Source organism: Bufo bufo, chromosome 5, assembly GCF_905171765.1.
Source record: "Bufo bufo chromosome 5, aBufBuf1.1, whole genome shotgun sequence".
In the NCBI taxonomy this organism is placed as follows: domain Eukaryota; kingdom Metazoa; phylum Chordata; class Amphibia; order Anura; family Bufonidae; genus Bufo; species Bufo bufo.
This window is the reverse complement of record NC_053393.1, coordinates 359,577,375-359,591,079: the sequence shown is the minus strand read 5'-3', so window position 1 is coordinate 359,591,079 and position 13,705 is coordinate 359,577,375. Positions and strand designations below refer to the sequence as shown.

Sequence of the window (13,705 nt, the reverse complement as noted above, 5' to 3'; positions counted from 1 at the left end):
GTGGGAGGTAAATTCAAAGATTATGGAGTCGCATTTCCCCCTTTCTCTGTGTTTTCTAGGTTTGTCCGACAGCAAGCGAAAATCCGAAGTGATCCCAGTTTCGACTTCACCATCAGCGGCAATCAATCACACAGACCTGAGAGACCACACAGACCTCACGGTAGGACCTATGTATCCACACACAAAACAGCTGTACCTTCAGAAGTCACTGACTACCAAAGCACCCACAAGGTACACACCATAGAAAACCCTGATTGTCCAATACACAAAAAACCACATCCACTAAAGAAATGCAAAGGCTTTAGAAGAAAACCCATTGCAGAGCGGATGTCCTTCCTTAAACAAAACGGCATCTGTTTCAAGTGCTGCGGATCTACTTATCACATTGCCAAAGACTGCAAAATACCAGTAGAATGTACAGAATGTGGCAGTGAGAGACATATTGCAGCTTTGCACCCTGGCCCTGCTCCTGCCCCACTAGAGACTGTAGAACCCAGGAAAGATCAGGGCAGGGAGCATCAAGAGACCCCACTCTCCTCTGTAATGTCTAATTGCACCGAAGTCTGTGGACAAGGCAAGAGTGCACGATCATGCTCTAAAATCTGTTTAGTGACTGTGTATCCCACTGGCAAGAGAGAAAGGGCAGTGAAAATGTATGCAGTGCTAGATGAACAGAGCAACAGATCCCTTGCAAAGTCAGATTTCTTTGATATCTTTAACCTTAAGGCAAGTGCAGTTCCATACACTCTAAGGACATGTGCAGGGACAATTGAAACCACAGGGAGAAGAGCTACTTACTTTACCATTGAATCTTTCAATAAGAAAGTGCAGTTCCCACTTCCTACCCTAATAGAGTGTGGCATGATACCTGACGACAAAACTGAGATTCCATCTCCAGAAGTAGCTCATCACCACCCTCACCTCCGCTCAATTGCTCACCTTATCCCAGCTGTTAAGCCAGATGTTTCTATCCTTCTACTTCTTGGAAGAGATATCCTTCAGGTACACAAGGTGCGCCAGCAAATCAATGGACCTTATAATGCCCCCTATGCACAGAGACTGGACCTGGGGTGGGTCATTGCACCAGCCTGACAACATTAGCACTTTGAGGACGTCTGTGTTAACAAATGGACGCACATCCCTTCTCAGTCCCTGTCACAACAACTTTATTGTCAAGGAAAGCTTTGGCAGGTCAACACAACACTGACTCTTCTACACTATATGGTAAAGAAGTCAATTCCAACATTGAGACAGACAATCTAGGGATAACAGTATTTCAGAAAACTAAAGATGATGATAAACAGGCCCTCTCTATAGAGGATCAGATCTTCTTGCAGATTATGGATAAAGAGGCTTACCAAGATGACAATCACAGTTGGGTGGCTCCTCTCCCCTTTCGCACACCCAGACATGTTTTGCCTAGTAACAGGGAGCAAGCCATGAAGAGTTAGCATTCACTCAGCAAAACACTGCAGAGAAAGCCAGAAGTGAAAAGAGATTTCACTGAATTCATTAAAGGGGATGCTAGACCATGATCACGCTGAAGTTGCAGGACCACTTGAGACAGACAGGGAACACTGGTATCTACCAATGTTTGGTGTTTACCATCCACACAAACCTAACCAAATCAGAATAGTTTTTGATTCCAGCGCAGAGTATAAAGGAGTATCTTTAAATGACGTACTGTTGAGTGGCCCTGACCTAAACAATACTTTGCTAGGTGTCCTCATGCGCTTCAGAAAAGAGCCCGTTGCTTTCACAGCAGATGTGCAACAAATGTTTTATTGCTTTCTTGTCAGAGAAGACCAGAGAGACTTTCTACGTTTTCTCTGGTACAAAGACAATGACATAGACAAAGAAATTGTCGAGTACAGAATGAAAGTGCACGTATTTGGCAATAGCCCCTCTCCTGCCGTCGCTATATACTGCATGCAAAAGGCGGCCCAGAAAAATGCAGAGTGCTATGGACAAGAAGCCAAACACTTTGTATTGAGACATTTCTATGTAGATGATGGACTCTCTTCTACTAGCACACCTGAAGATGCAATATCCATCCTTAGTAAAGCAAAACAAATGCTGGCAGAATCCAATCTGCGTCTTCATAAAATCACTTCCAACAGCCAAAAAGTAATGGAAGCCTTCCCTGTAGCAGACAGAGCTAAGGACCTTAAAAGATCTTTGCCTAGGTACAGACACCCTTCCCTTGCAGAAAAGCTTAGGCCTAAGTTGGAATCTAGAAAATTATAGTTTTGTTTTCAGAGTTTCCTTAGAGGAAAAGCCTTTTACACGTAGAGGTATTCTATCCACTGTAAATAGCCTCGATCCCCTAGGGTTTGTATCACCTGTGACAATAAGAGGTAAAGCCTTAGTTCGTGAACTGTCATCTGGGAAAAGTGAGTGGGTTCAATGGACAGAATCCTTGCCAGCGTTAGAGCACCTAAAGATAGACAGATGCTATGTGCCCGTATCTCTATCATCAGCTTACAGGAAAGAACTGTGCATCTTCTCAGACGCATCCACCACAGCTATAGGTGCAGTAGCTTACTTAAAAGTAATTGATGGAGAAAATGTGTGTCATGTTGGATTTGTCATGGGAAAGTCCAAATTAAGCCCTAAACCAGCCCACACTATTCCTCGTTTAGAGTTGTGTGCTGCCGTACTTGCAGTCGAAATGTCTGAGCTAATCACAGATCAACTAGACACTGATTTTGGATACTGTGAAATTCTTCACTGATAGCAAGACTGTCCTAGGGTACATTTGCAACACCACTAGGAGGTTCTATCTGTATGTCTCCAACAGAGTGAATAGAATCAGGCAATCTACACACCCAGATCAGTGGTTCTATGTATCTACAGAGCAAAACCCTGCAGATTATGCCACTAGGCCTACTCAAGCAGCATGCCTTCAGAACTCTATATGGTTCTCAGGCCCATCCTTTCTGTACCAACCACACTGTGAGCAGATAGACACTGATAATGTTTTTCCACTCATAGAGCCTGAAGCTGACCCTGAAATCAGATTTGAAATTACAAGCTTCAGCACCAAAGCTTCTGAAGCCACACTTTACTCACATTGCTTTGATAGATTTCCTTGTTGGAAGATATTAGTTAAGACCCTAGCCAGACTCATCCATGTCGCTAAAACCTTCCAGAGGGAAACCAGCAGCAGCAGCAATCAGGTCAGAAGGTGGGAAAGTTTCCATGAACAAGTCAATCTAGAAGAACTTTCTCAGGCAAAGTCTGTTATCTCTTCTGTTCAAAACAAACATTTCCAGAAGGAAATTGACTGCATCAAAAAACAAAAGACATTCCCAAAACTAAGCCATCTTAGGAAGCTTAGCCCCTTTTTAGACAAAAATGGGTTGTTGAGAGTAGGTGGACGTTTGTCTCTTGCAGAACTTTCAGAGGAAGAGAAATAGCCTGTCATTATACCTTATGATCACCACATTGCGACACTGCTTAATAGGTACTATCATGAACAAGTAGTTCACCAAGGGCGACACATCTTAGAGGGTGCAATTAGATCCACAGGTTTCTGGATTCTTGGTGGCAAACGCTTGGTATCAGCTGTTATACACAAATGTGTCATCTGTCGCAAGCTGCGAGGAAGGTTACAAAGTCAAAAGATGGCAGAGCTACCAGAGGACAGAGTAATTGCTCAACCACCTTTCACCAATGTGGGCTTAGATGTATTTGGTCCGTGGTCTGTTTTAACCCGCTGTACTAGAGGCGGCAGCGCAGACAGTAAACGATGGGCAGTCCTTTTCACTTGTTTGTCCATCCGAGCTGTACACATAGAGCTACTTGAAGCCATGTCAACATCAAGCTTTATTAACGCCTTGAGGAGATTCTTCTCAATTCGTGGCCCAGCAAAACTGCTCCGTTCTGACAGAGGAACAAACTTTGCAGGAGCCTGCAAGGAACTTAACATTTGTGCCAGTGAATCACAATTGCAAGACTTTCTCCAAGACAGAGATGTACGTGGGTCTTTAATCCTCCACACTCTTCACACATGGGTGGTGTCTGGGAGAGACTTATAGGTATTGCCAGGCGAATCTTGGACGCTATGTTGCTACAAACTAAAACTGCTCACTTGACCCATGAGACTTTAAGCACCTTTATGGCAGAGGTTACAGCTATTATGAATGCCAGGCCTATAGTTCCTGTGTCCTCAGACCCAGATACACCTATGGTCCTTACCCCAGCAATGTTGTTGACGCAAAAGGTTAACTCTTTATCTGCTCCATCCGGAACCATAAGTACAGCACAAGTTCATGCGAAACAATGGAAGCAAGTACAATGCTTGGCAGACACCTTTTGGAAAAGATGGAAGAGGGAGTATCTGTCAAATCTGCAACACCGTAGGAAATGGACTGAAGATCGCCCAAATGTAAAAGTGGGTGATGTTGTTCTGTTGAAAGACAGCCAAGAGAGCAGGAACGAGTGGCCTGTAGGACTTATTGTCAATGCTCTTCCAAGCAGGGATGGCAATATTAGTAAGGTGGAGGTCATGATTGCAAAGAAGGGGACTTCCAAAATGTATTTTAGACCTATAACTGACATTATAGTTTTAGTTTCAGATTAGCTAGGATTCCATTTCCTGTTTATATGTTTTTCCTGCATAGTAGTAGTTATTTAGGTAGTGACATAATAATTATGCCAGACAGGGAGTGTACTGCTCATTTTGTGCATAATAAATGTATGTAATGTATTGTAAAGATTATACAGAAATGTTATGTTTGACGTTGCTGCCATCTAGTGGTCAAAGTTAGTTTCTACTTCGCCAGAACTTTACAGGAAGTCTATTGTTCTCAGAGTCAAAGGCAGTAACCTTTAACCTGGAACTGTATTTCCTCCATTTCATCACTGCTCCTGGATCTAGCAGGCTGCATGCAGAGGAGCTCTTGATCTATTCCTGGACTATTGATGGAATTGTCTGTGAGTACTCTCACTGATGGAGTGAGGCTGCTGTATTATGTGTAATGTACTGACACATATGTTTTGTTTATGTTTATATTGTAGTTTTACAAAGTTATTCAGAAAAGAAAATACATACAGATCTGATGTCTCACGTTTCTTGACTTCTGAATTATTGTTAAGCTGTCTGACTAGTGTTATACAACAGTTCAATAACGCAAAGCAGAACAAACACCATACCCACAATGAAGCGTGGTGGTGGCAGCATCATGCTTTGGGGCTGTTTTTCTTCAGCTGGAACTGGGGCCTTAGTTAGGCTAGAGGGAATTATGAACAGTTCCAAATACCAGTCAATATTGGCACAAAACCGTCAGGCTTCTGCTAGAAAGCTGAACATGAAGAGGAACTTCATCTTTCAGCATGACAATGACCCAAAGCATACATCCAAATCAACAAAGGAATAAGCCCTGACCTGAATCAGATTGAAAATCTGTGGGTTGATCTGAACAGGGATGTGCACAGGAGATGCCCTCGCAATCTGACAGATTTGGAGGGTTTTTGCAAAGTCAAAATGTGCAATGCTGATAGACTCATACCCAAAAAGACTGAGTGCTGTAATAAAATCAAAAAGGTGCTTCAAAGTATTAAGGGTGTGCACACTTATGCAACCATATTTTATTTTTATATATTTTCTTCCCTATTTTTTTTTTTTTTACATCACAGAAACCTGACATTTTAACAGGGGTGTGTAGACTTTTTATATCCACTGTGTATATACATATGTAAGGGCAGCACTCTAAAAATAAAAATGTAATAACTTAACCATGGGGTACAGCGATGTTTCAGCTCAACAATAGAGCCTTTCTCAAGCAAAATTCAAGGACAGTGCTCAGTTTATATATCATAGTCAATCACATACATGATTAATTAATTGTTTAAAATAAAAAGAAAATTCATATCCAGTGAAATGAAATTTATACAGTAAAATAAAAACAGTAATCATAATAGAAGCAACCGTAATTGCAGATCCTCATAAAAATACATGTTTGTGTTAGTTTTTTTACTAGATAAGGTGCGGTTTCTGTCCACCTTGCACACAGTGTCCTTATGTAACTGCAAATGTCTACAATTCCCTTTATCTCCACATATACAGAATTGAACACTGACATCAGTAAAATTATCAGATGCCATTGGAGTATATTAGGTGGTTTCCTTAAGAGTGTCCCCGAATTTAAATCTCCTCCACTTTTTTCGTACAGCAGATCTAGGAGTCTGTGTGACCAATTAGTTAGGGCAGATGTTGGATCTGCAAAACAGACTAGACAAATGAAATTGACACATGCTGGACTTGGTTGTTTCCCTTGTCTCAGCTGTGTCAATTGTCGATATATACATAAAGGTGGTGTCTTTATTCACCCTGTAACTGGTGTTTCACACCAGATCAATCTTCACCTTTCCTGTGTCTCGAATTTCGTTATCTACATACTTTTATGTCCCTGCAAATTGATGTATGTAGGTGAGACTTCCACTGATATGAAGACACACCTTAACAATCATCGTTATACGATCTGCAAGAGACGCCTTGATATGCCAGTTTCCAAACACTTTTGTGACTTTAAACACATTGAAAGAGACTTAAAGAGGACCTTTCACTAGTTTAAAAACTAAAAACTAATTATATCAGTGGACAGAGCGGCGCCCAGGGGTCCCCCTGCACTTACTAGTATGTCTGGGCGCAGCTCCGTTCGCCCGGTATAGGCTCCGGTGTGTGCAGCTCCCTCTGTTGTACGGGGCAGAGTTTTTGTATTAGGGTTGTCCCTTGCTGCAGCGCTGGCCAATCGTAGCGCACAGCTCATGAAAGGTCCTCTTTAAGATGTTGCATTATTAATCATGTTCCTATGCCCAGGAGAGGCGGTAATCAAGTCAATACGTTAAAGAAAAAGAAAAATTTTGTGGATTTAGAAGCTGAATCCACTTACACCTTCTGGTCTTAATGTGGACTATAAAATTGGGACTATATTGTGAGCGGTTTGTTTGCCCTTTGGGAACCCTCACCTCTACTCCTGTGTAGTGGGTGGTTTATTTAGGATGAATATTTATAATATTCATGGGTGATTTTATCTTTTTTTCTTTTATAGATTATATGTTGAAGATTGATGAGAAGAGGATGAATATGAATTATGAATACACTTGCCAGATGTTTTTGCTACTACAGTGCAAACTATTTGTTATATGATCTGCTGCAGTTCCCGGCTTGTGCTATTAATATAACATTTCTTTTATCACCTGTTTTCTTTACAATACACAGAGGAGACCCCTCATGGGCTAATTTTTGACGTGGTAGATTCATGAGGTGGACCTATGGCAGTTGCCCCATGAATATGGGAACATCTGTATGGTCTGATCCTCAGTTTGGGGGGGTCCCAGATGGTATGCACTCCCGTGTCCCTTTGGATCCCTTTCGCCATAGACCCTTATTTGGACTCTGAGTCTATGTATCTGTACAAGTGTTAGTTTATTTAACCAGCGATCAAAATGGCGTAGCGCGCTACTGTTAAAGATGAGTGAATTTTATTCTATATTTTGTATCTCTAGGACTGTAATGAGTTAACTTTTTCTTCTCCAAGTGCCCACCCACCCCCTTTTTGTTTCAAGACTGGAGAAGAGAGGGGGGGGCAAAGAGCTGTGCTGTGGGCAGGGTCTGGTTTCTCATCCTTGTACAGGTGTCCCAAGGGAGGTATATAGAGTGTGAAGGAGTGCATAAGCAAATCATATGGCTCGATGATATGTATATATTATTCACTGCCTATAGAGAAGCACCTCTTTGAAGTGTCACATATGACGTATGCAGTATTATTGTTAGAATAGAAGCCATTACAAAATGGCGACGGTAACCAGATGTTTACATTAGTTCACATTCCAAAGTAGTGCCCAGTGCGCAGATGCTTGTGTATTATCTCCTCTCTCTCATCTCTTCTTCCTTTTTGACCAATGAAACAATGTTTTATGCCTCAGTGAGGACTGCCCTCTTCTGAAGATGTATATACGCTTACCCCATGTAATAAAAGTTAGAGATTGCATTGACCATCTATGTGTCAGCGTCTAGTCTCTCAGCCACGCGTGGATATTAACCCCTGGGGGGGGGGGGGGGGTACATTGATTTGGAACACCAGAGTGCATCTCAAATGCTCTAATTTAGGGCTACTTTATCACTACCGTTAATCATATTGCACCAGTATACTTTTGCTGTTTGCCTCTTCCAATATGGCCACCGTAACTTCGGAGCGCTTGTGCGCATGCTCTTATAGCCGCATCACGTAGCGGCGCCACGGCAACTAAGGGCAGAACCCAGGCATGCGCAGTGGTGATCTCCATACATTGAGTTTGGCGCGGTATGTGCACTGAGTCGCTGTACATATGGTTGGTGTATCTCTAATCCTCCCCCGCCTTAATTTAACATATCATGATTATTGCACACACCGTATGTTATGAATTGGTTTTAATTTTCAATTATATGAAATATTGCTCTTTTTTATCTTATTTGGCATTCTAGCTATTTCACTTTTTTATGAGGATCTGCAATCACGTTTGCTTCTATTATGTTTACGGTTTTTATTTCACAGAAAGTACAGGAAAAAAGTGATCAATATTTATGAATGATAAAACTTAACTTTTATTGTTAATCTATTAAATAAAAAATTGCCCCTTAGATTAGTATGTAAGTTATACCTCAAACAGTAATCCGCAGTGTATAGAACTTCTATGAAAGTACGTTACTGACTCCACAGAACTTCTATGGAAGTGTTACTGACTCATGGTAAAGTTACAGCAAACATACCACTTCAACAGGTAGGAAAAAGGGTGCACGGCGGCACTCAACAAATGATAACCCGTTTGTCCTACCGCCCCGTCGAACGACTCCAGTTGTGCAGCAGTTACCTCACAGATCTATGATGTCATGAATCCTTGGTGGTTAGTAGTGATCTTGCTGCACACGGGTAGGGATCCGGACTAAAATTCCCTATAATTACCCTAGAGGGGGTCCTACAATAGCCCTAAGGCCTAACCACGGTACACCCACTAAGGCAAGGGTGCCCCGTCTGGAACCTAACCCTGGAATTGAAGACCCTAGTTTGCCCTCTCCTAAAGGATCCATACAAACATGTTTCACTTACAGATGAGAGTAAGACTCATCAGGGGAAACAACAGGGAGCTAGGCACTTAGACATGTCAGAGTGCACACATTGCGATATTAGCTGGGCACCCTACATTAAACAGATTATAAGCCCCGAGACCTGATAGGACTCAGGTGCGCAAATAACCAATGGATGGGAAAAGGGTGGGGGTAGTAGATGATAACCCCCCTAAATCTCCTGATAAGATGTTTATGGTCTTTCTGGGCCCGATATAGCCAGGCTTTTTTATTTAATAGATTAACAATAAAAGTTAAGTTTTATCATTCATAAATATTGATCACTTTTTTCCTGTACTTTCTGATTAATACGGGTGGCCCTCTAAAAATATATTTATCACACACTATTTTGTTTTTATTTCATTGTATAAATTTCATTTCCTGGGTATGAATTTTCTTTTTATTTATTTACCAATTAATTAATCATCATGTATGTGATTGACTGATATATAAACTGAGCACTGTCCTTGAATTTTGCTTGAGAAAGGCTCTATTGTTGAGCTGAAACGTCGCTGTACCCCATGGGTGAATACAAGTTATTCCATTTTTATTTTTGGAGTGCTGCCCCTTTTTCTATTTATACTTTGGGAAATTGCTTATTCCCCTTGGGCTTGGCACCTGTTGTTACTACCTTTTTTTGTCAGTGCTGTTATTATATTTTTCTTTTATATAGTGTCGCCTCCTAGTGGTAGGTGGGCATATACCCACGGTGATGTGTCCCCCAATGCCATTAACGAGAAAGTAAGATTGACACAGCTGGACAGTTAACCCTCTATGACAGAACGGCTGAATAGTTTTAATAAAGACCAATTGAAAAAATTATTTTTAGGCCAAATTTAGTAAAATGCAATCATATAAAAAAAATATAAATAATAATTGCCTCTGAAGGTGTACACAGCCTTCAACTGCTCATTTGCATATGAAGCAACAATTCAAGTGAAAATTATCATATATTCAGCTGAGCTAGCCCTCCAAGGCATTGTGTGTGGAATAAGGCCTGAGCTACACTGCAACTTTTTCTAGCGCGGCTGATTGATTTTAACTATTGAACTACAAGTGAATGGATTCACTTAGACTGCAGTTGTAGTTAAATAGTTAATATCAATCATTCTCGCACAAAAAGTCACAGTGTAGCCCTAGCCTAACTGTGCTACCACACATTCAGGGTTTTTTATGCAGTTTTTATTTTATTTTTTAAGTCAAAACCAGGAGTGGACTAAAAAAAAAAAAAAAAAAAAAAAAAAAGAGAAGAAACATTATATTCAATTGTTATATGTGGATATATGGGACATAGGAGCTGTAATGGGGGCCATAATAGTTACCTGCAATGATCGGGAGGCTTGTCCCCGTCGTAGCCTCCTATTGGCTGCTCCCCCCATCGCTGGATGTTTTGATCTGTGCGACGGGAAGATGCAGTGGCAGTCGTGCGGGGATCCGGAGAGAAGCGGGTGACAGGGAGCGGTGTAAGTATTAGGGATGTCCCGATACCATTGTTTTAAGACTGAGTACGAGTACCGATACTTTTATTTATTTAAGTACTCACCGATACCAATTACCGATACTAATTTTAACAATAAAATACACACACATGTATTTTCTGACCACTGACCAACCAAAAGGCCCAAAAACAGAACTATAACATTCCAAGGAGACGTTCTACTGTATGGGGGCAGCCACAAGGAGACGTTCTACTGTATGGGGGCAGCCACAAGGAGACGTTCTACTGTATGGGGGCAGCCACAAGGAGACGTTCTACTGTATGGGGGCAGCCACAAGGAGACGTTCTACTGTATGGGGGCAGCCACAAGGAGACTTTCTACTGTATGGGGGCAGCCACAAGGAGACGTTATACTGTATGGGGGCAGCCACAAGGAGACGTTATACTGAATGGGGGCAGCCACAAGGAGACGCTACTGTAAGGAGTCAGGACAACAATTTTTGAAGCCCCTCCTCAGTATAATAGTCTTGTGGCCATCATACAGTAATGTATATTTCTTCTTGCCCTAATGCCTAATTTTTAGAGATCAATGTGCAGCTTGCAGGAAGGGAAGGACCAGGGCCATAGAAGACAGACACTATCACCTTTAGAGGGACTCGCTCCTGGCAAACACAGGGAGCCGCAGAGCAGGAGGCCTGGCAGGGACTCGGTGACACCGTCTGTGACTCATAACTAATAAACTCTCAGACAATTCTCTGAGTCCCTGCACTACGTTCCCTGTGCTGTGAGTCAGTGCTGGTTGCCTCTGATTGGTTGGAAGGCGGGGAGGGGCGGGGCTAGCTTCCACTGTAGGCTCCTATTACACTGCCTGCTGCTGCCTCTGAAGCTGTTAGCTGTGCGAGATGCAGGGGCCGCGGAAGGACACAGACACATTTAGAAGCGGCGCACAGGTATCGGCAGTGGTATCGGGGACATTTGCACGAGTACATGTACTCGTGCAAATGCCCGGTATCGGTCCCGATACTGGTATCGGGACATCCCTAGTAAGTATAATCTATATGAGGGGCATGGGCATTGGGGGGAATGTTTTACACTTTGGATAACCCCTTTAAAAGCATTCCCTGTATCTTCCTTCCCCATGATTTAAAATTTTGTGTCTGCTAACATCACTGGAGGATCCCTGAAAGCACCACCCTTTGAAATCATATATGGCTCACTTCAAGTCTTGAAAAGATGTGAAAAATAGTTGTTTTACCTAACTCATGTGGTAATTCATGGCAAAACACTGCCACAGAAGTGCTTAGGCCGCTGGATATCCCTTCCGTAAATGCTGCTCCTGTGATTTGAAGACAACTGTTAAAAGCATGTAGTAGTACATACCAATGTTACTATAGTCTGTTATAGCATGCGGCTGTGCTGTGGTTGGTGACACGGCCGAGTACTGTGCGGCCATACAAACATCATCATCAGGATCAAATTAACTAATTCGAAGCTATTTAGTGTTCATAGTTAACAGCCACACAGTTTCACACAAAAACTGCCATTAACGACAAGCCCCCAGTGCCGTCTAGTCAGAGTGTTTGTTGAGGGATGCCTGTGCATATCACATGCATAGGCAGTAAATATATATATGTATATATATATATATATATATATATATATATATATATATATATATATATATATATATACACACATACACACACACACACACACACACACACACAATATACATATATATACACATACATACACACACACACACACACACTGCTCAAAAAAATAAAGGGAACACTTAAACAACACAATGTAACTCCAAGTCAATCACACTTCTGTGAAATCAAACTGTCCACTTAGGAAGCAACACTGAGTGACAATCAATTTCACATGCTATTGTGCAAATGGGATAGACAACAGGTGGAAATTATAGGCAATTAGCAAGACACCCCCAATAAAGGAGTGGTTCTGCAGGGGGTGACCACAGACCACTTCTCAGTTCCTATGCTTCCTGGCTGATGTTTTGGTCACTTTTGAATGCTGGCGGTGCTTTCACTCTAGTGGTAGCATGAGACGGAGTCTACAACCCACACAAGTGGCTCAGGTAGTGCAGCTTATCCAGGATGGCACATCAATGCGAGCTGTGGAAAGAAGGTTTGCTGTGTCTGTCAGCGTAGTGTCCAGAGCAAGGAGGCGCTACCAGGAGACAGGCCAGTACATCAGGAGACGTGGAGGAGGCCGTAGGAGGGCAACAACCCAGCAGCAGGACCGCTACCTCCGCCTTTGTGCAAGGAGGAACAGGAGGAGCACTGCCAGAGCCCTGCAAAATGACCTCCAGCAGGCCATAAATGTGCATGTGTCTGCTCAAACGGTCAGAAACGGACTCCATGAGGGTGATATGAGGGTCCAACGTCCACAGGTGGGGGTTGTGCTTACAGCCCAACACCGTGCAGGACGTTTGGCATTTGCCAGAGAACACCAAGATTGGCAAATTCACCACTGGCGCCCTGTGCTCTTCACAGATGAAAGCAGGTTCACACTGAGCACGTGTGACAGACGTGACAGAGTCTGGAGACGCCGTGGAGAACGTTCTGCTGCCTGCAACATCCTCCAGCATGACCGGTTTGGCATTGGGTCAGTAATGGTGTGGGGTAGCATTTCTTTGGAGGGCCGCACAGCCCTCCATGTGCTCGCCAGAGGTAGCTTGACTGCCATTAGGTACCGAGATGAGATCCTCAGACCCCTTGTGAGACCATATGCTGGTGAGGTTGGCCCTGGGTTCCTCCTAATGCAAGACAATGCTAGACCTCATGTGGCTGGAGTGTGTCAGCAGTTCCTGCAAGACGAAGGCATTGATGCTATGGACTGGCCCGCCCGTTCCCCAGACCTGAATCCAATTGAGCACATCTGGGACATCATGTCTCGCTCTATCCACCAACGTCACGTTGCACCACAGACTGTCCAGGAGTTGGCAGATGCTTTAGTCCAGGTCTGGGAGGAGATCCCTCAGGCGACCGTCCGCCACCTCATCAGGAGCATGCACAGGCGTTGTAGGGAGGTCATACAGGCACGTGGAAGCCACACACACTACTGAGCCTCATTTTGACTTGTTTTAAGGACATTACATCAAAGTTGGATCAGCCTGTAGTGTGTTTTTCCAC

General features: G+C 43.0%; 1 protein-coding gene across 1 annotated transcript in view; it reads right to left on the bottom strand.

Moving 5' to 3' along the window:
• SLC39A6 (solute carrier family 39 member 6) overlaps positions 1-13,705 on the bottom strand; it is a 101,794-nt gene that overhangs the window by 37,453 nt on the left and 50,636 nt on the right. Inside the window, exon 7 of the mRNA XM_040432861.1 lies at positions 11,803-11,883. Coding sequence (XP_040288795.1) covers positions 11,803-11,883 — 81 coding nt within the window. The remainder of the gene's footprint in view (positions 1-11,802; positions 11,884-13,705) is intronic.